This window comes from Danio rerio, chromosome 12, assembly GCF_052040795.2.
Source record: "Danio rerio strain M-AB ecotype USA chromosome 12, GRCz13ab, whole genome shotgun sequence".
In the NCBI taxonomy this organism is placed as follows: domain Eukaryota; kingdom Metazoa; phylum Chordata; class Actinopteri; order Cypriniformes; family Danionidae; genus Danio; species Danio rerio.
Genome location: NC_141032.1, coordinates 20,971,230 through 20,994,701, shown reverse-complemented (window position 1 = coordinate 20,994,701; position 23,472 = coordinate 20,971,230). Strand labels below are relative to the sequence as shown.

Here is a 23,472-nt window from a genome sequence, read left to right as displayed (position 1 = left end):
CTTGTTCCAAAACATGTCCCTTAGAATATCCTTAGAAAACCACTTGTTTCTTAGAATATATTGTATATATTGACAATTGTAAGAAAATTTTCTTACAATTGACTGACTAACCATGAAAAATCTATAATCTGTCTGATGACAGGTCTGTTTTTGGACAATTGTAAGAAAATCCTGTTAAATTTTCACTGACAGCCCAATTTTAGCCAAAAATCACACGCTCCCCTCTGAAAATGAATGCGATTATGTAACTGGCAGTGTAAACGGAGCTTAGAACTAACATTTCAAGCATGCAAATAAGAACATTTACCCATGGTTTAGAAATGGACAGCGTGAAATGCCACTACATGAATACCAAGGATTAACTGCTTACCTTGGGTAAAGTGTGAGCAATGTGAAACATTATGTTTAAAAAAAGAAATTTATAAAAGATTAGAACCACTTGATTTTGAATAAATTGTAAGTAATTTGTAATTTTTGGGTAAACAATCCCTTCAATTTGAAAAAAAGAGTATTATTAATCTAAACTTTTACACTATACAATATTAAACCCTCAGTGTTCCCACAATAGCATATTGTCTCACTATAGGTACTGCATTTGAACTTGAACTCACTTGTATGAGAGTATGAGTCTGATCTATACCTATATAGTGTGAATATGGATGTAATAAATGACATTTTTTATGACCCATATAGGTATGTCATTGTCCAAAGAGCTAACAGTGTCAGTCACATTTCTTCACTTTAATTTATAAATACTTCCTATGATCTCATGGGATTTTAAAGTTTTCACTAAATGTGCATTTCTCAGAGGTAGTAGGACATCTGGGTATTTCTCATCTCCTGTTTTCAAATACTGTGAATTTTAATGTACTACTTCCTCAGGAAAAAAAAGTATAAATTTGAGTACTTCACAGATAGGGCGAGGCAGTGGCGCAGTAGGTAGTGCTGTCGCCTAACAGCAAGAAGGTTGCTTGGTCACTGGTTCGAACCTTGGCTCGGTTGGCGTTTCTGTGTGGAGTTTGCATGTTCTCCCTGTCTTCGCGTGGGTTTCCTCCGGGTGCTCCGGTTTTCCCCACAGTCCAAAGACATGCGGTACAGGTGAATTGGGTAGGCTAAATTATCTGTAGTGTATGAGTGTGTGTGTGTGAATGTGTGTGTGGATGTTTCCCAGCGATGGGTTGCGGCTGGAAAGGCATCCTCTGCGTAAAAACTTGCTGGATAATTGGCGGTTCATTTCTCTGTGGCGACCCCGGATAAATAAAGGGACTAAGCCGACTAGAAAATGAATGAATGAATGAATGAACTTCACAGATAAGTATACTAATGTCTACTGTATGTAATAGTACATGTAATTGCAATTGTACTAATTAAAAAAGCTCGGGACTAAATTGGTCAACTTTTTAGTACATAAATGTATACTTTTAATTGTACTGTAAACTGTAAGTGTAACATTAACTTTTAGGTGCAAAAGTAGTCCACGTTTATGTTTTTAAGTTTGAAGCTGTAAGCTACTGTAAAAGAGGTGCAATGCCCATAATGCAGTGCAGAATACAGCAGAAACTATACAGAATGTATGTGGGTGTTTTTGTGGTGAGTAACTGTAAAACTGCAGCAAATTCTAATAGTGTGCAAGTAAACTTCTGAGTATACTTGTAGTTTAGTTGTTAAAACTTGTAGTAAAAAATGAGTTTGTGAAGGAAGGAAATCATGACATGGCCAAGTGTGGGGTCTGCTTTTAACCTATCCAGTTTGAGCAATCAAAGACAATCATTATTTGTAATGTACATTTTTGTGCATTAGTAGGCTACATATGAAGGAATAAATGAATGAATGACTGACTAACCATGAAAAATCTATAATCTGTCTGATGACAGGTCTGTTTTTGGACAATTGTAAGAAAATCCTGTTAAATTTTCACTGACAGCCCAATTTTAGCCAAAAATCACACGCTCCCCTCTGAAAATGAATGCGATTATGTAACTGGCAGTGTAAACGGAGCTTAGAACTAACATTTCAAGCATGCAAATAAGAACATTTACCCATGGTTTAGAAATGGACAGCGTGAAATGCCACTACATGAATACCAAGGATTAACTGCTTACCTTGGGTAAAGTGTGAGCAATGTGAAACATAAATCAAAACAACCCATGACTACATTTGGGCAAGGTTTAGAAAGGACCAGGTTTAACCATTAAATTTAAAGTGAAAAAATAATTTTTTAACATGAGATTGTCTCCATTTAGCACTGCAAAAAACACCACAAAAGATTAAGTCTCTTAATCCCGAGTGAAAAAAACACTGCTTCCCATTTACAAGTGCATGTGAAATGTTGATTTAGCCAGGGTCAAAAGCAGAGTGAAGACAAGCTGGGGTCAAAATGCGATACTGTACTTAACCTGTAATTCATCTGTTAAGTGTCATGCTAATTAGTGGCTCTTGAATGTTTGCATTTTATGAAAAATATCTTAAATCTTAAATTGAAAAAAGCATACTAACTTTGCAATTCTCCTGGGCTGTGGTTGTGTAAGTGGCTCCACTCCGAGGGGCTGTACTTTGCCTCCCCCTGAAGCTACACCACATTTCGGGGACAGACTGGCAAAGACAGACGGAGCATTGCATCCTCTGCGGAGGAGTCTGCTCAGAGACAGAGCCATGCGAGACTTGGGTGCAGGCGGCTGGTTCTCTTCTTCAGACACAGGTGCCTCTGCAATGGAAGGGAAATGTGAGGACGAAGGCCCTCCGTTACCGTCAAACCTCCGCTCTGAGGCTGGAGTGCTGTCGATGGCCACACTGATGGGCGAAGGACAGGCAGCACTGTTGGGCAGCGTCATGAGGCCTGGGGAGGTAGTGGACTGTGCTTCACAAAAGCCTGTATATACGGCCAGATGAGGCACAGGTGCTGTGAACCGGCAGAGCTGTGGGGCACAGTTCATGCAAAGTCTAAATTAGAATGAAATGCTCTTAGTGCAACGCAATCTGTAATCATCAGCTGCAATATATGGGCGAAAGGACGGACAAACGGACGGACAGGCAGGCAGGCAGACAGACAGATAGATAGATAAATAGATTGTTTACAAATTGTAGCCTGTACCTGAATACAAATTACATAAATTATGAAATTGTAGTTACATAATCTATTAGATTACTGTAATGTATGTAGATTACTTTTGTATTACATATAGATTACCTCTGAACTAGCATGTTTATAACATGATTTGGTTGATTTGGTTTTCAAAAACATCATAAAATACATTAAAATATACATAATGTGGGTTTCTATCTAAATTGTGTATATATATATATTTAGTTTTTTGTCTCATATGTGGAACATTCTACAAGAAACGTACATTTTCATTTGTAAAAATGTGACAGGGCCTGACCTAAAGAACAAATATCTAATAACGAATGAAATATTACTTTACAGAACAACTCACAGATATCACCCATCATTCCATTTTAGAAATGTTTTGAATGAAATACTTTCTATTCACTGTATTTATGTTTTTTATTTCAGGGACAGACAATGTACGTTTCTGGTAGAATGTCCCATGTATAACTCAAGTTACTTTTGGAAGCATAAACTGTTAATTAATTTAGCCTACATTTAGGTATCTGACACACAGTAGATTATTAGGAATGAAAATTTAAAAGAGCAAAAAAAAAAAAAAAAAATAGAAATAGAAAGAAACGTTCGAGAACCAATAAACTGTAAATAGTTTACAACATTGTGGGATCTGTAATTAAGTATTCAATAAAAAAGGTTTAAAACATTGCTGAATTACAACAGTACATTTTTAAATCTATTTACGTAATCACATGACATAATGAGTTATACGACCCAGTACAAAGCATTTTTAAATAAGATCATGAATGAATGATTATACCTAATCGTAAAATAATGTAGGCTTTAACAGAAACTTGTAACCAACGTCAACGTTGCATTTGAAGCATTCGGTTTACTAAAATGTGTCTTAACTCTATTTTACTACTACTACTGTTTATTATCAAGACACTACTGTTTTCAATAGTATCTGGATGCAGCCTTTATCACTCAGCGATGCAATACACACAATGAACTCAATGGAGTGAGATTTGCAGGGTCTTGCCATTTTGGAACGTATACCTATTTGAATTAAGCGATAATATCTGTGCTTTGCAAATCATGTTATTCATCTTAATAAAACAATTAAGTTAAATTACATATTTAATTATTTATTCATTAATTTTCTTTACGGCTCATTCCCTTTATTAATCAGGGGTCGCCACAGCAGAAGGAACCACCAACTTATCCAGCATATGTTTAACGCAGCGGATGCCCTTTCAACTGCAACCCATCCATGGGAAACACCCATACACATGCATTAATTTACACACACACACACACACACACACACACACACACACACACACACACACACACACACACACACACACACACACACACACACACACACACACACACACACACACACACTATGGACAATTTAGCCAACCCAATTCACCTCTACTGCATGTCTATGGACCACGGGGGAAACTGGAGCACCTGGTGGAAACCCACGCAAACAGGAAGAACATGCAAACTTCACACAGAAACCCCAACTGAATCAAACCAGCGACCTTCTTGCTGTGAGGCAAACGTGCTACCCACTGCGCCACCGAGCAGCCCTAAATGACATATTTATTGAAATATATTTCTGACTCTTATTGATTAAATTATTTAAGCAGACTACAAAATTATTGTTATGACTTTACTGCAAACCAAAACTATTTTACTAGTGTTTCATAAAAGCATAAAATTAGACTTGTGCTGCACAGATACTGTTGCTGTAAATTTCTTTTTTGGCAGTCAAGTTCTCTTTCAGAACGTCCTGTTATATTTATTTTCTTTTGGGCTCAAAAGGTTTGAAAAATCATGCAGGTTTTGAAATGTATTAAAATAAATCAATTATGAAATTATTTTTCACAACTCACACACACTCATTTCCTCTCACTGTATGGCATGAGGTCAAATTTATTTTAGACAAGTGGTAACATGATGCCATACAGTGCATCTGAAAAGTATTCAACGCTTCACTCTTTCCAAATTTTTTATGTTACAGCCTAATTCCTTCCCAGAGATGGGTTGCGGCTGGAAGGGCATTCGCTGCGTAAAAACTTGCTGGATAAGTTGGTGGTTCATTCTGCTGTGGCAACCCCGGATTAATAAAGGGACTAAGCCGACAAGAAAATGAATGAATGAATGAATGAACAGCCTTATTCCAAAATAGATTAAATTCATTTATTTACTCAAAATTCTACACACAATACCCCATAATGACAATCTAACCTTTTTTTTTTAAATCGTTGCAAATTTATTACAAATAAAAATCCTGAAAAATCACATTTACATAAGTATTCTAAACTGAGCCACTCCCTGCCTGGAATTTGCATCTAAAGGACTCTCAGACCATAAGAAACAAAATTCTCTGGTCTGATGAGACTAAAATTTAACTCTTTGGAGTGAATGCCAGGCGTTACATTTGGAGACAACCAGGCACCGCTCATCACCAGGTTAATACCATCCCTACAGTAAGCATTGTGGTGGCAGCATCATGCTGTGGAAATCTTTTTCAGTAGCAGGAACTGGAAGACTAGCCAGGATAGAGGGAAATATGAATACAGCAATGTACAGAGATATCCTGAATGAAAACCTACTTCAGAATGTTCTGACCTCACACTGAGCCTACAGTTCATCTTCCAGCGCAAAGCACACCACCAAGATATCAATGGAGGGCTTCACAACAACTCTGTAAATGTCCTTGAGTGGCCCACCCAAAGCCCAGACCTAAAACTTATTAAACAGAGATCTGAAAATGGGTGTACACCGTCACTGTAATTGCTGCCAAAGGTGCATCAACAAAGTATTGAACAAAGGCTGTGAATACTTATGTACATGTGATTTTTAAGGTTTTTTATTTTTAATAAATTTGCTAATTGTTTTCACATTATGGTCATTATGGGGTATTGTGTGTAGAATTTTGGGGAAATAAATGAATTTAATTTATCCTGGAATAAGGCTGTAAATAAAAAAAATGTGGAAAAAGTGAAGCGCTACGAATACTTTCCGCATGCACTGTACATCAATAGTGCATTACACTCATAAAACAATCACAGACGACAAAGACACATGATATGACCACGGATGACAAATATTTTACTGTGTATTTCACTAAATTCATGATTTACAATGAAACAGCTACAAACATGGAACACACAGAAATTAAACAAACTGTAGTAATGAAGACAACATCTCATAATGTTTGAGTTAACAAAATGAACATGAACATACATCAAATGTGATAAAACACAAATATGACATTAGGTTCAAAATGAGAGTGAATAAGGGTACGTTTACAAGTTGTGTAATTCTAGGGGCCAGAAAAATTTTAATTTGATAGCATACTTCAAAGTGAGTAGCTTTAAAATTTACCATGATTATATCCATGTAAACAAAAACACAATTTGTGAAAATGTACACATCTCACATTATATATTTAGTCAATAGGTACGTGGGAGTACTTGACAACTGGACTGTACTTGTTTCTTAAAGGTGCATTTCACCCCAAAATGAAACGAAATGTAAATTTACTTACTGTTTTCTCACCCTCAAGTTGTACCAAACGTCTATTCTCTTGAACACAAAAGAAGATATTTCAAAAAAGATGAAAATTTGGTAACCATTGACATGCATAATAGGAAAAAAGATAATTTAATGGAACTCAATGGCAATTGATTTCCAGTTTTCTTTAAAAATATTTTCGTTTGACTTTAACAAAATAAACTTTAAAAGGCTTTAAATTAAGTAAAGGATGAAAAAATTAAGTAAAGGGTGAGTCATTAGTTTTGAATGAACTATCCTTTTAACAGTTGATCAAATGGGTCAGTCTACTGGCCTGGTATGCATAACACATATTTTCAGTCGCTTTCATAGATCTTTAAGTTTAAAAATATTAAAAGAACAAACTTTTGCAATTTTAGGATGTCGCTGTCATGTAAATGTACCCTAAGAGTCAACAAATCTGGAAAACAGTAAAGTTAATTTCACACTGAGTCTGAAAATTTCGTCCAAAATTTTAGCACATTAAAAAATAAATACAACATCATGATGTGTCAATCCCATTTACACACCGCCTCCGAAACTTTCATCCACCAATAATTTTTTTCTTTATCGGATTTGATTTTCACCAAACAAACGAAAGTCCAGGATGCTGTCAATCGCAGCATTTTACAGTCTAACAAACAAAGTGAAAGTTATGTAAGTTACTTTGTGCATGAACAAGTTTCAGGATACGAATACAAAAAAAGCATACGTACAGTAAACGTCAGACTTCAGTGTGCAAAAACCTTTACTCACAGTGGCCTTATAACAAGGAAGTTCAATGCATGGACTGATAGCAGTGATGTTCAATGAATGAATTAATGACATAAGAAAAATAAATTAAGCAAGCTTTCAAAGGCTAACAATGTTTAAGTAATACTGCACATAGCAAAAAATAAATAAAATCTCTATTTTTCCCTATAAAAATATACTGGCTTGCAAAATTGCTTTAGTTTTCTATTTCTATCAGTATCTAGCCTTTGTGTGCTAGCTTTCAGGTTTTCTTTTTCTTTTCCAGTTTGCTCATGACCTGTGTGATGTCCACTGGGCCACTTGCTGCAAGTTTGGCCTTCTGTTCTTCCTCCTGCTGCCTAAGGATGATGGGACTCAGACTGGGTCGCCTTCTTTTAGCGTTCTGCTCCAACTGCGCCTCACTAGGACACATTAGAGAGTGAAAACATGTTTAAAAGGCACCTACAATGCTTTTAAAGATATTACCTGTCAAGCAATGCATAACTTAGAATGTAAAAGTAAAAGATCTGCAAAGTTTCAAAGATCAAAGTGAACCCAAATGAAAGAACCAACTCTAAACTACCTGAAACAAGTGTAAGTCCAGTTTTACTTCATTCACAAATCTAGGTTTGTAACAGGCCAGTGCGCCATGTTGGGTGAGCTACTTTAAAAAAGTAATTATATCAATAAATTTGTATTTAAATTACTTTGCTAATTACTTTATCCAAAAAGGAAATTAATTACCCAATAAGACATTGAATTACTTGACTCGAAATCCTAAAAATCCAGGACTATTTGGTAATATTTTCTAAAAAGTAACATTTCAAAATGTTAAACATCATATGTATCAAAACGTTTGTGTTGTGAAAACGTGTATCAGAACGTTTTAAAGCAATGACACTATATTTCAGTGGTGTTGCCATTGGGGATTGCTGGAGAACTACATATCCCATCATGTCCTGCAGTCATACACCAGTTTCAGTTTAGCTTCTGATTACACATAGCCATGGGCGCAGCCAGCAATTTTGGATCCTATGCACAAAATTCCACAAAATAATTTTTAATAGTGTGACTAAGTGGATATTATCCAGCAGTGTTCTTTTTGTATCACTTAGTTTGGCAGATTTGACCCATCCATACACAAAACTCTCTTTCAAAGTCTGAGATAAAAACCTGCAAAAAAAAAACACCAAAAAAAAAAAAAAACTAGCAGCTGGTTTATTGTCTATAGTTTTTTTTTCCTGCAAGTTACACACGTATATATTTAATTATTAATGAAAATTATTACAGTTTCAATAATATTCTTAATCAGCTACATCAATGTTTGGATTAGTTTAGCAATTTTGTCATTCATTTTAATTGGTTTTGCTTTTAAAATGTTTCGTTATTACCCACCAACAAAACAATTCAGGTTTTTATTTCTACATCACCAATGTAAATTTAAAAAGTTCCACAATCAATCAATCTTTCCTGTTGCTGCTTTCTGAAAGATTAGAAAAACTGTTAGTGCCAGATTAAATGAGTGTCTCTTTTTTTAAAAATAATTAATAATTTAAATACATTGGGATGCTTTTCTAAGAGTGTGCATTTGCACAAAATATATTAAACTAATCGCATCATAAATACAGTAAAGCAAATACAGTGCATGCGGAAAGTATTCAGCGCTTCACTTTTTCCACATTTTTTCTTCACATTTCCACGTTACAGCCTTATTCTAAAATTTATTAAATTCATTTATTTACTCAAAATTCTACAATCTATACCCCATAATGACAATGTGAAAAAAGATTTTTTTTTAATTGTTTCAAATTTGTTAAAATATAAAACATGAAAAATCACATGTACATAAGTATTCACAGCCTCAATTCTGCTCAATTCTTTGTTGATGCACTTTTGGCAGCAATTACAGCCTCAAGTCTTTTTGAATATGATCCCACAAGCTTGGCACACTTGTCTTTGGGAATTTTTTGCCCATTCCTCTGTGCAGTACCTCTCAAGTTCTATCAGGACGGGAAGCAACTGTGTACGGTCATTTTCAGATCTCTCCAGAGATATTCAACAGGATTTAGGTCTGGGCTCTGGCTGGGCCACTCAAGGACATTCATCAAGTTGTTGTGAAGCCATTACATTAGCAGTGTGCTTTGGGCTGGAAGATGAACCGTCAACCTAGTCTGAGGTCAAAAACACTCTGAAGTAGGTTTTCATTCAGGATGTCTCTGCACATTGCTGTATTCATCTTTCCCTCTATCCTAGTCTTCCAGTTCCTGCTACTGAAAAAACATTTCCACAGCATGATGCTGCCACCACCATGCTTCATTGTAGGGATGGTATTAGCCTGGTGATGAGCAGTGCCTGGTTTTCTCCAAACATAACAATTGGCATGCACTCCAAAAAGTTCAATTTTAGTCTCATCAGACGAGAGAATTTTGTTTCTTATGGTCTGAGAGTCCTTCAGATGCAAATTCCAGGCGGGGAGTGGCTTCTGTCTGGCCACTCTACCATACAGGCCTGATTGGTAGATTGCTGCACAGATGGTTGTCCTTCTGTAAAGCCGCCTTTCCACTGCACACGACATTTGGACACGACTGTCAGAATACGCCCCCTTGTGTCAGTCGCACAGTATTTTCAGTGTTGTCGTGCACCATGGGAGGGAAGCTGATTCTCAGTGTCCAAAATAAAGGAGTGCAAAAGCAAGAGCCTTTATTCTCTGTGCGTTTACATGGTTTAATGAATGAATGAATACTAGAAACTCATAGACCGCTAAAATATTGGAGGGTATGTGGAGACATAAAAAATATAGATATTTTTTAATTTCTTACTTACATTTATGAAATGTATTTTTTTTTCAATATAGACTTTTTATAATTAAAAAAAATAATCAAATAAACTCATATTTCTCATCTCGCGCACATGGACCTGCTTGTACAACACTGGATTCCATGACATCCGGTCAGAGATGATCGGAACTTCACGCAACTCCCAGGCTACTCTTCATTGGAAATGACTTCCGGTCTGTCACTTGTCGTAGTCTGACTGACTGAGTGATCATCGGGTTATTGATCTCCTCCTGAACAAGGCCCTTCTCCCAGATTACTCAGCTTAGATGGCCGGTCAGCTCTAGGAAGAGTCGTGGTGATTTCAAACATCTTCTACTTATGGATGACGGAGGCCACTGTGCTCATTGAAACTTTCAGAGCAGCAGAATGTTTTCTGTAACCTTTTCCAACCTTTTGCCTCAAGACAATCCTGTCTCTGAGGTCTACAGACAATTCCTTTGTCTTCATGTTTGGTTTGGGCTTTGACATGCACTGTCAACCCTGGGACCATATATAAACAGGTGTATGCCTTTTCAAATCATGTCCAATCAATTGAATTTACCACAGGTGAACCCCAATTAAGCTGCTGAAACATTTCAAGAATGCTCAGTGGAAACAAAATGTACCTGAGCTCAATTTAGAGCTTCATGTAAATGTGATTTTTCAGGTTTTTTATTTAATAAATTTGCAACAATTAAATTTTTTTTTTTTTTGAGTTTTGATATTTTGAGTAAATAAATGAATTGAATCAATTTTAGATTAAGGCTGTAACATAAAAAAATGTGGAAAAAGTAAAGCGCTGAATACTTTCCAGATGCACTGTACATAAAAAAATACATATATGATTTTGGGAGTCTAGCAATATTTAGATACCCCAATCAAATAATCAAATTTAAAATCCAATTTTTTTAAACAATATATTGTGCAGTCCTTTTTGTGCATAACATGAACTATGTGTTAATAGTAAAGAACACTCAGAGATCATTCAGCATTCGCACAGCTTTTTTTACAAGAGGAGCGTGCAGTGGGTTCAGGGGGCATTGGAGATTTAGGGAAGGGAGAAAGTTTAGGATTATCTGCAGATTCTTGTGTTTGTTGACCCACAGGTGATTTAGTTTCAGATAATTTCTGTAGTAATGAAACAGCAGCTCTCTTTTCTCCTTCTCCTTTGGGAGTTTCCTCTCCGTCTTTCTCTTCGCCTTCTCCTCAGCCCACATGGACAGAAGCAGTACTTCTTTTCTGAACTTTCTGAGCTTCTTGTGCTGAATAACAGCACTGTCAGGAACAGAGTCTCCAGCTTCATCAAGGTCCTCCTCGCATAACTGGAGCTTCATCACTTCACTCGACAAATATTCCTCCTCTTTTTCCTCCTCCTCCAAAGCAACCATCTGTCTGATAGGATGATGAACTTGAGAGCAGCAGGAGAAATCCTCATAAGATGAAGGACATACTCTGGGCAGAGCACCAACATCATGAGAGTCAAGAAACAAACTCAGAAGAGCTCCTTGTCTTGTAGGAGGACAAACTGGAGAGTAATGTCGGAAGAAATCCTCATATGATGAAGGACACACTCCAGACAGAGCGGCAGCATCATGATTGTCAGAAAACACACTCAGAAGAGCAGCTCGTCTTGTAGAAGTACGAATAACTGGACCATCAGGAGACACCATGGAAAAGTCTCCTGCTTCACTGAGGTCCTCCTCGCTTTGATGGAGCTCTATCCAGGATTGCACCTCTTTATCTTCCTCCTTTACCTCCCAAGCAATCATTCGTCCCAACGATTTGGGACTTTCAGGGGATTTGCAGGCTTGGATCTCCTCAAACTCTTTCTCCTCAACCTCAATGTTAAGGAGCAGGATGTCAGTAGGAGAAGCAACTCATCTGGTAGAAGGACAAATTGAGGAGCAGGGTGGGAGAACAGCCCATCTGCTGCAGGAACAGGACGTGGAGGAACAGGCCATGATTTTGGGGACTTTGGCAGTGAGCTGACATGAGTGGCTGGAAGAGCAAAGTCTACAGAGAGGCCTGGAAGCTCAAGTAGGTCTGCGTCATTGGGCTTCAGGACAAAAAGTTTGACAGGAGTCAGCAGAGGTTTGACTTTCACCAGAAAGTGCAGTTTTATTTCTGCACATTTTGTCTTTCTCAGTGCAGTTGATGGCCTCGTTCTCGGAATGTTTCTCAACCTCCATTGGTTCTTTTGGATCACTCTGCCTTGTCTCCATAAGTGCTCTGCTGAACAGCGCTATCATGAATAAATAAAGGCCAAAAATCAATTTAAGATGAAGGAAAAGTTGCTGTGGATAACTGTGACTCCTCAAACACCAACAGAAGGTCAGATGTAAAAGTGTGGTTTCTGCTAGAATAGAATTCTACTTTTGACATCATAACAAGTGAATTTACAAAGCGGTTTCCTTCTCTTGCCTTGGTGTGTTTTTGACGCTTTGTTTGTTTAATGTTTTTGTTTTAATGTTTGCTGCCTGGGGTGACACTGTGGCTCAGTGGGTAGCACTATCACCCTACAGCAAGAAGGTTGCTGGTTCAAGTCCCGGCTGGGTCAGTTGGCATTTCTGTGTGGAGTTTGCATGTTCGTCTCTTGTTGGCATAAGTTTCCATCAGGTTCTCCGGTTTCCCCCACAGTCCAAAGATATGTGCTATAGGTGAATTGAATAAACTATATTGGTCATAGTGTATGTGTGCTGTGACGGTTGAAGTGTTGTTTAACCAGTGTCCGCTAGATGGAGGTGTTCCATGATTTGGTATTCTCTCGGAGTGTTGAACAGGTGCGGTGTTTTGCCGTGATTACGTTTGGACCAGGTGCGGAGTGTTACCTGTGATGTGCGTTTGGATAAAGACCAAGAGAACAGGATTGCGGTTTTCATCCATCCCTCTTCAGTTTTGGAGTTTTTCTTGTTTTCTTTTCTTTATATTTATGTATCATTACACTTTTTTTTTTATAAATATATTTAAGTTGATTTGATTTTCTGGTTTGGATCTTTATTTGGTTTTGTTGCTACTTTCTTGAGCCAGAGTGTTGTAACAGTGCATGAGAGAGTGTATGGGTGTTTTCCAGTACTGGGATGCACCTGTGTAAAGCATGTGCTGTATAAGTTGGCGGTTCATTCCGCTGTGCTGAATGAAAATAATTGAAAGAATGTTTTCCGCCTGCCTTGGCCCATTCGCCTCTTTTATTATTCACCCTTTGGATTATTTGTGTATGCTTGCCTACTCCTGTTTAACATGATTTTGACAAAATCTGTAATTTTAGACAGTAAAAATCAACTGTTTATCATATGAAACCTCAATTGTTTTTAGATGTAAACTTAAAAATGATGGATGTAAATCTTATTAAAGCAGACTTCCAAAACAACACAGTAACCTTTAAAGTAGGAGAATAGGAAAATCTTATACTCACTTATGAACAATAACACAGTCTAATATATTTTATAAAGGCGTATCTAACCTGAATCTGTGTGCTTCAGGAGCAATGGCTTTCTTCTGAGTTTCCTTAAACACCGGGGACTTGAGATATCGCCCGTATGAGTCCTTGATGAAAGATCATACTTGCATTAATTCCATGTTTGCAGACAATTGAGTTGCAATATTTGACTTGAGATTAGATACCTTTTTCATGAGCATGTAAATGTGAGTCTGGGCAGCATCCAGTACATAACGATGAGGGTGTCCCAAACCCTTCACTGTTATTTCCATTGTTTTCCCATCAATGTTAATCCAACGAGGAGCTCCACGAGCCAAAAAGGTCCTAATTAAACAAAAGTTAAAATGTCAGTGCTGATGTAATTTAAGTAAACATTTAAATCAACCAACCAACCAACCGACCAATTAAGAAATTGTACTGTTATATACATTTGGTCACCAAGTATGTCCCAGGAGCTACATTTTTTTTGCAGTTTTTGTTTTCATGAATCCACCAGAGGCTGCTGTTTTTGCTTTTTGAGATCTCAAATTTGCCATTGAAGTGCCATCCGAGCCTGCAGTTCTCGCGTAAAACCACCAGAGGCCGCTGTCGACTGACTTACTGACTGACTGACCAATCGACTGACCCACCCTCCTCTAGCCCTTAACCCAACTGACAGTTTTAACAAATAATCAAGAAAAAGAAAAAGCCCTTGCCAGATTTTTACCATGTTTTCAGATCTTAACACGTTCTCTGTTTAAAATCGTATTCATTGTAGTTTTTTGTTCTGTATGTTTGATCAGTTTGATGAAGCAAGTTAATAACATTTTAGAAAACAATTAAAAAAATGTACCGACCCCAAACATTTGAACAGAAGTGTATACTGTACATGCAATATATATAATATCTAAATTAACTATTTATTGAGCCAAGAGAATGAAAAATTGATGCTTACTTGTATATTTGCTGAGCCTTTTCTTTCATTGTCTCTGCTGCACCCCATTTCAGATCTTCACAAGCCTCCCAGAAGGCAAGATTCTCACCTGTTCACAAATCAGTTTAAAGTCAAAAATAGTTTTAACCATTTAATTCCATTACTAGTAAAAATTTCAAAACTGAACCAATTCACTAATTAAAGAGAAGTTTAGCAAAGAATTAAAATGATCTTATCATTTAAACACAACCAATTAAGCGGTTTTAAACTTGAATTAGTTTATTTTTTATTTTATTTTTTTTGCAATTGTTAAAAACTGGCAGACATTGACATCCATAGTATGAAAGAAAAATACTATCAAAGTCAATGGCTAAAAGCCAAAAATCATCTTTTTTGTTCAACAGATAACAGAAAAGTGGTAGATGAGTTCTAATCTTAATATTGTTAAAATTTCTAGTGCGAATGTTTAATATCACATACCACTGAACTCCTTTTTAAGGAAGAGTCGGAAATCAGCCCTTCCTCGTTGGTCAGTCAGCAGTTCTCCAAAGCTGAAAGTCCAGCGCTCCACCCTCATTTTAGTAGGGGTCTCAACACTGTTAGATCCAAACACAAGACATCAGAAACCTGTTTCATGGCATCAAATAAACAATACACATATAATTATAATATATAATATTTATGATATAATATATATAATTCCTTTTTCTCCAAATAGAGATAAATTGAGCATTACGACTGACTGAGAAAATTGCTAATCTCTAGGTCGATATGGTTAGGAACCATAATCTCATTCTGTTTTTGTGGCTTTGATTATAATTTGTAATAGCTTGGTGCTAGGGAAAATTTTCAGGCAATGTATAATATCATTGTGCATGCTGCAGCCAATAGCATGGCAGCTATTAAGTTCCTTAATTATTAGTCCAGAGATTATAGTTGCTAGCCATATCAACCTAGAAAATAGCAACTTTTCATTGTCTGTCAGTCTTGGTACATGATGTAACTAGAGTCAAATCAATATAGGAAAATAATTTTAAATAGGTAAATAATTTAAACACTTAAATGATAATGGTCTAATCCAATTCAATGATCCCACCATACCCTGAGAGATCAGTTGAATTTGTTCTAAAAGGTAAAACTGTTTAACTCTAGGAAAGTTTTAAGCAGTATGTATGTTTGACACCCAGTGGTTAAATTAGGTATTACATTCCTGGATCAAACAAACGAAAGCCCGGGTTGCCAGACTGAAAACCAACTGGAGCGAGTCTGACGATTGATCCAAAATGCTGATTTAAATCATGTATCAAAAAAGCATTGGCACGCAATAGAAGGGATAGTTTTTTTATATTAAAAGGAGTTTTTATTCTTACAACAAAAAAAAAATTATGTGAGTTTGAATACCATTTCCCGTGACATTTGTTGCTAATTAATAACCTAATGTGAAACTGAACCTGCGTCTTAATTTAGCGTCTGCTACTGTCCCCCAGAGGTAACATTTTGGTTACGGGCACATGATTTGAGAGCTTTTCTGAATGAATGAATGAAATATGTGGTTTCATACAAGGCAACCCAAGGAACTATACTGAAATATAAATGGCTAAACTGGCATCGGGCGGGTTAAAAAAACTAATAAAAAGACAGCATTTAATTTTCAAAAGCACAATATCTGACTTTGGCATTGTTTTACAGATAAACAAGAATGTTCACTTAGCACATTTCTTAAATATCTGCAAACATATTAGGGTATTTTTATGCTTTAGAAGAGTTAAAAACATACAGCACCATGAAAATTGTTTTTATTTTATTATATTTTTTAAGTGGAGTGTTCCTTTAAACATATTGTAACCCTTTTTTACATTCCCACTTAACATAATCTCATATAACAAAACAAAAAAGTCATGGAATCTAATGAAATGCTTTAAAACACTGCAGCTCACTTTGGCATGTTAAGAGTCCAATATGTAATATCATCAGTTAACCAGGGGCTACTCGGAAGACACGGGTGGAGAAAGGGGTCGTGCTCTTTGTATGTTGTTGAGTACTTAACAATTCTGCAAAATATCAAAATAAAGTCAAAATACAACATAATTTACAATAATTTCATGAATTTTAAAAATATTTTAAAGAATTGTAGCTTTATAATAATTTATGAATGCAGTTATAGTTTAACAGTAACTTACGCTCCAATTGACACAGATGACTTTACCCTTGGTCTCATGATGCACTGCTGAGTGAACATGATCTGCAAGCAAACACATTGATTCATTGATTCTAATTGATTTTGTGGCTTTTTACAATGAACTTAATTGAGCCAATTCTTACTCACAATTCTTCTGTAGTAGTCAGATGTTTTTTTCTGCAAAACAATTTGGAAGAAGTTTTAAAGGAAGAGAAAGAAACTCGTGAAAAAAAATTGTTAACATTTGAGCATGTAGGCCTTATGAGAAAAGCCAGACAGAATCTGCAGACGTTTTTTTTTTTTTTTTCACAGAATTGTGTAAAAAATCTGTGAATTCATGACGAATGGTTTTGAGAGAGTGCTAACTAAAGCTAAACACATAAAAAAACAAACATTAACTATTTAACTTTTATTTGAATGTTTACACTACAAATCCAATTAGAACCACTTAATTGGTAAATAGGGTAAGTCTCATATAATAAATTAGCAAAAGACAGAAAATATGACTTTACAAACTCTATTGTACATAAATTGTAAAAATAAATAAAAACATTTGTATAGTATTCAATAATACCAAAATAAACACTCAATAAATATGTTTACACACATCTACATAAGTAGACAAATTGAATAAGCTCAAAAATCTGCAGATTACTGCATGTGCAAAATCTGTGTGAGCATAGTTATGAGGCATAGTAGTGAGAGAGAGAAAGAGAGAGAGAGAAAGAGAGATAGAGAAGTTTAGCAATACATTTATTTGCCCAATTTAATTCACATTCTGAATAATATAATCCTTAATATACAGACATCCTCAAAAACCTATTTGATTCTTATGTACCACACATAACACTTCATTAACTCACGTTATATCATATTTCACAAAAAAATCATATTGATGCTTTGATGACCTGCAATGTTATTTCAAAAGCGTGCACTCATATTTCTATATTACACAGACAAATATATGTGATCCAATGTGTGTGTTTTCATTTTGCAGTCATCTGTTCTTTGTTTTGTTTAGTCAAATCAAATCTGTAGAAAAAAGAAAGAGAGAACTGTGTAAGACAAGTTTGCTGCAGTGACAAGCAGTGAGATTATAATCATTTAAATCCCTTCGAATGTTAGCTGAAAATAGACATATCCTTGATAAGCCTCCCATCACAATTATAATCTCTGTGCGATTATCTGTTAATGTGGTTATAAAGCCTGTTGTCCTATTACAAGATTCCTAATCAATACTAAAATGTTTCAAAGCCTAGCAGCCATCATATTGCTTTTTATTTTAAGAAACACATTAGTCCTCTCACATACCTTTACCTCCTCCATATTGGGGTCGATCATCCTTTCATGTCCATAGTCCATGGCACTAACTGTTCCTGGCTTTTGGGTGGAAAAATAGCACATACTATGAGGTCTTGTTAAGGTTCTAAAATGTTATTTACAACATTAAGTCTTAATCTAACTACAGGAAAGGTGTCACATTAATTGACCTTATAAACTCACTGGCCGCTTTATTAGGTACAGGATTTTAGCTTCTTATCTAATCAGCCAGTCACATGGCAGAAACTCAATGTATTCAATGCTGTAGTGCTGAAGTTCAAACCAAGAATCAGAATAGTGATTTAAGTAATTTTAGCGCCAGACAGGCTGGTCTGATTATTTCAGAAACTGCTGAACAACTTGGATTTTCACGCCAAACAAAATAGTTCTATGTATTATTATACTATATATATATATATATATATATATATATATATATATATATATATATATATATATATATATATATATATATATATATATATATATATATAATCTACTATAGAGATTATAAATAATTTTAAGAATCTACTATAGAATCTACTATATATATATTTATATATAATCTACTCCGCCCACAGAGAGCAATAGCAGATTAGTAGACTCACTACAGTTTGACAATATTTGCAGCTGTTGGACAACATAATGTACTTTTTTAGGGGAGAATATAGTTGTTTAGATTGCAACTATGCTGTTTATTTATAAGGGCATTGCCTATATTAAATATTTATATATAGTTTCTGAGATCATCAACGATCAGCCTGTCATACTGAGCAGAGCAAAGACGGGTAGTAAAAAACTTAGTATTCTCTTTTCATATTTCAAACTACAGCTGATCAAATCAATATAAAACAGGTAAGTAACATTTAAAGTTGATCTCTCTCTTTTGTATATTGTAGTACTTTATTTATACCACATAGTCTGCTAGTGTTAGCTTTGCTTTGGCTTTTTTGGGGTGAACTATTGTGATCTCCTAATTGCAACTAATTGCAAATATCAAGAAATCTCTGTAGACTGATGGCATTTCATGTAGTTTTTTTAGACATTAGATATTACTCAAGAGAATCTTTCAAATACTAGCTCTAAAGTGACGTGTTTTTAAGCAATGGTTTTTGCTGTTCTGACGTCAGCTACAGATGTAAATAGCCACGTTTCAACTATCGCGCCTAAAGCGAGTGAGCCAGGGCGAGCCAAGGCCAGTCGCGTCTCCACTGTCACTTCTGGGGCCTAATTGGGCCAAATCTGGGCTTTCTTGGGGCCAGCGGCCAGCCTTTTTCGGCCCACTGAATACCTTGGGCCAAGAAGGGCCAACTGGGGCTTCGGGGAGAAGTGAAAGGAGAGGCAGAGCACGAGCACAGTTTTCCGATCGCACACGAGTACATGCACCAAACAAATATATAAAAAAGGGAAAGAAAACATCTAGCTTAATAGGCTGGGGTCTTTTGCGTATGATCGCCCTTATGTTTCCCCTTTAAATGTAAGGCTGTTGCATAAAATAATAAAGTTTAAATTTATAAGCAACTTTTCTTTGCAGCGTCCTTCTTGATGTATCAGTAACGCATAATAATCTTTACACCATATTAAAGGAACAGCAGAAAGGTTTTCAAGAGTTTTGTCAAGTTTAAAAGGTGTGTTTATGCACGTTTAGATGCCTGTATGTGTGTGTGAGACGCAGGAAAAGAGCGCTCCCTTCATAGCTCTGTTGATGCCGCGGGTTGCTTTTTTCTTTCTGTTATTTATTTTGGAGATATACACAATATGAATACAACAGAAAGACATGAAACTTGTAAAATTTTGTGTCCACTTTTGTAGGCTTAAAACAATAGTGTTATATCTTCATAAAATAGCCTAAGCTAAATAATTTTAAGAATTACAAATATCGGATATAATAAAATCGCATAAAAAAAAATTAACCAATATAAAACTAACAATAGCTGAACCAATATAGGAATATACAATACATAAATCAAACCGTTTTTAACCCATATTAAACTTTCAATTTACAAAGGCCTCTCTGAAAAAAAAGAAAAAATCAAAATTTTTTTAGATGTTTTCTAAAACCAATAAACACCGAAGATGATTTGAAATATTATTTATTTGGATATGATGATATTAATCAAATCATGCAAACAGAGCATTTTTAGGGTGAGTGAAAGCAGAAACTAGGCAACCTTTTTTTCTGTAGGCTATGGCTATCTTTTTTTCTTAAATACATGAAGAGCTTCATTAGTGGATAGCTGCTAAACGCACAACGAAACATAGGCTATATTTGGGCTGAATGTTTGACGGCATCAATCTAAACGTGGACATTATAAAATACATTTTCTTTTTTCTTTTAATTTTTCTGTCTTTATTAACAGAGAATGTCTGTGGTTTTATATTATGATTGGTGCGCTCACTGCGCTGGGTCCCTCCGTATGTGGCAAGACCACTCGATTTCGATGCCAACAGTCGGTGGGTGAGTAAATGAATATGATGAATAAGAACACACAGGCCTGTGCGTGTAGACATATAATGTAATGCTAAACAGTAACGTGTCATTTTTTTGTTTATTTGAATGGTGTCGTTATGATGCGATGGTGTGCTTTATCTGCCTGGTTCCCGCTGAAGTGGGTGGGTTGTGTGACGTTTTGATTCTGGGGGATGTTCTGGGGGCGGGGTTTGCGTGACACACACACACACAAACACACACACACATATATATGTAAATCCCGGGAGCGGGAGACATGTCCCCTCCCATCCAAGGGTTGTACCCCCCAAAAAAATAAATTATTAAAAATAAAAACTCTCAATTGCGAAAAATATATGTATATATAGTTAAAGTAATTATCTAAGTAGACAGTAGACAACAAGTAGACAGTATCATTTAAAATGCATTTACAAACAGTTGAGTTCCCTCTCCCCTTCCTCAGAGTGGTTCGGTCCACTGCGTGCTTTCCCTCATCTCACCTACTCACACACACACACACACAAACATCAGGTGTGTGGCTGCGGCTGAGTAAATGCACTGGCCTCTGTCCATCATGGCCTTCTAACCATCCCCATATCATAATTGGCTTTATCACTCTGTCTCCTCTCCACCAATCAGCTTGTGTGTGGAATGGACTCTGGCGCAATATGGCTGGCGTCACGTCATCCAGGTGGATGCTGCACACTGGTGGTGGATAAGGAAATTCCCCCAATGTGTAAAGTGCTTTGAGTGTCTAAAAAACGCTTACAAATGTAAGGAATTATTTTTATTATAACTGAGCTCTACAAAAGAGCATCTCTGAACAGTCAGCATGAACAAATCAAACCTTGAAGCAGATGAGCTAAAGAAGCAGTCTTTCACCATGTCCTTCCCAGCCATTCCCCTTACAAACCAGTAGAGGTCATCATCACCAGAATACTAGCAGTTTATTGAATTCCAAAACGTCCAGCACCTTATGACATTTGTCACTCGCATATCGTCACCTTGGAATTATAAGGTTTTATCTTCGTTCTGAATGATTTTGCAATATTAAGCTTCAAGTTTTTGCATTCCATAGCAAACAGTGAGTGTGTGCAACATTTTTTTTAAAATCTAGAACAATTTGACAAAAATGTCAGATAGAACCTTATAATTCTAAGGATGACGACTACTACCACAGTTCCTTGCGATGTCTTGTTTTGGTAAGTGGACATTTCTGAATGTTTCACATATTTCGCTGGACTGTTTTCCTGGTTGCTGACTTTGTTTGTGTTCCTGATTGTGATTGTGTTCTGCCTGCATAGAACCCAACCTGTATATTCATGTACGATTCTATGCTGCCAGCTCTGACCCTCACCTAGAGTCTCATTTATGATAACTCTCTGTGTGTCCTGACCACTGCTCTGTTTGACTACACCAGCTTTAAAGCCCAGTTATCCATTTCTTTGAATGCTACATGTTACATTGTTGCTGTGACTTGCATTGTAAATAAAGAAGCTTGCAAATCTCCTGAGTCTCCCTTACATAGACAAAGAGCACAGTGGTGACAATCCTTTCAGATAAAAACAGCCATTTCCATCACTTCATGGCCATAGTATTAAGTAGTACTCATTTTAAATTCATTCATATATTCATATTACTCATTTATATTTTGGCTTTCAACTTCCACTGTCACAAAATCGCAAACTGTTTCCTAAGTATGTCAATGAGTTACTAAATTCAAATGGTAACCAAATCTGAAAGCAACTGAGTGCCTTTGACATGTGCTGGAAGGGGAGATTTGCATCATGTCAGCCATGCTGACAAAATTCAAAGTTCCCAACACCTTGCTGCTCAATCTATGCCAAGAGTTAAGATGGTTCTGAAAGCCAAAGAATCCAAGGTGTACCTAAAAAAGTGGCCAGCATGTGTTTTCAGTTTCAAAGATAACTCACTGGTGGCCGATGTACAACCCAGTAGGCCCGTTCCTGACAGTCAAAAACCACCCGGTCTGGTTTCTTCCTCTCCTTACCTGCCCTAAAACAAGCAATTAGCTTTGTTGAAGACTGAAATACAAAATATTGTTTAAAAATAAATCAAGAAAAACACAGAGCCTCATTTACTGATTCATAGCCAGAGGTGTGCGTACATTCATGCAGGTATAAATATTTCTATGCAGTCTTGCCTGTGTTTTATGCAAATTAAAACTGAAAAAATGAAACTGACACGTAGGCATGTTCATTTACAATACTCTCAATTCAATAATATTGAAAAGAGTATAAGAATGAGTGAAACTCTAATGTAAATGGTTTGCAATACGTAATTATGAATAAGTGAATATAATTAGTTAATAAGACCTATGTCTAATCATAAAGATTCTCTAATATTTAGCCTGTACCTGTACTGCTCTTTGGCCTGCATTACAATAAAATCCCACTTGTGATTCATCCACTTGTAAAGATTGTTGTACTCTTCCTGGAAAGAAAATCAAACAAATTTTACACTTATTAAATCCAAAGTATAGTAATTTTTCATGCAATTTATCACAGGTAAAAAGTTAAAATAAAACAAAATAAGTTACCGTCATCAGTCACTCGCATGAAACTTTCATTCATATTCAGAACACAAATGAAGATTTTTTTAAATTAAATATGCAATAAAGAGATTGTGTTTCTATATGATTCTAGAAAAGTCTATTCTTTATTGAAATTCTATTCTCCAAAAACATTTATGCTTCTAGATCACAGATGCCCAAACTAGGGCCCGTGGGTAGGCATGTCATAATAATCAATATATTGACTTATCGTGCAATACTTGGAGATGACCTCAATAATTTGTGCTGTTGCAATATATTTGCAATATATTTACCTCTGTTCTAGATGTTTCTGAGAGAGATAATTTTAACTTCACAAATAATCATTCATTAGAGAACATAATCATAAGTTGTACTCCTTCCACAAGAAAAAACCTCACAGGACATGTGACACGCAAGAATGAACCTGAAATCTGTT

General features: G+C 36.0%; 1 protein-coding gene across 2 annotated transcripts in view; it reads right to left on the bottom strand.

The window, feature by feature from the left end:
• rgs9b (regulator of G protein signaling 9b) overlaps positions 1–23,472 on the bottom strand; it is a 36,318-nt gene that overhangs the window by 1,035 nt on the left and 11,811 nt on the right. Inside the window, exons 7-18 of one of the 2 annotated variants that reach the window (XM_087275438.1) lie at positions 22,860–22,936; positions 22,417–22,498; positions 18,031–18,093; positions 16,861–16,890; positions 16,715–16,776; positions 16,472–16,585; positions 15,015–15,130; positions 14,556–14,643; positions 13,807–13,945; positions 13,646–13,728; positions 7,668–7,791; positions 2,497–2,915 (exon numbers count right to left, since the gene is read on the bottom strand). In XM_087275438.1, coding sequence (XP_087131564.1) covers positions 2,497–2,915; positions 7,668–7,791; positions 13,646–13,728; positions 13,807–13,945; positions 14,556–14,643; positions 15,015–15,130; positions 16,472–16,585; positions 16,715–16,776; positions 16,861–16,890; positions 18,031–18,093; positions 22,417–22,498; positions 22,860–22,936 — 1,397 coding nt within the window. 2 annotated transcript variants of the gene reach the window in all.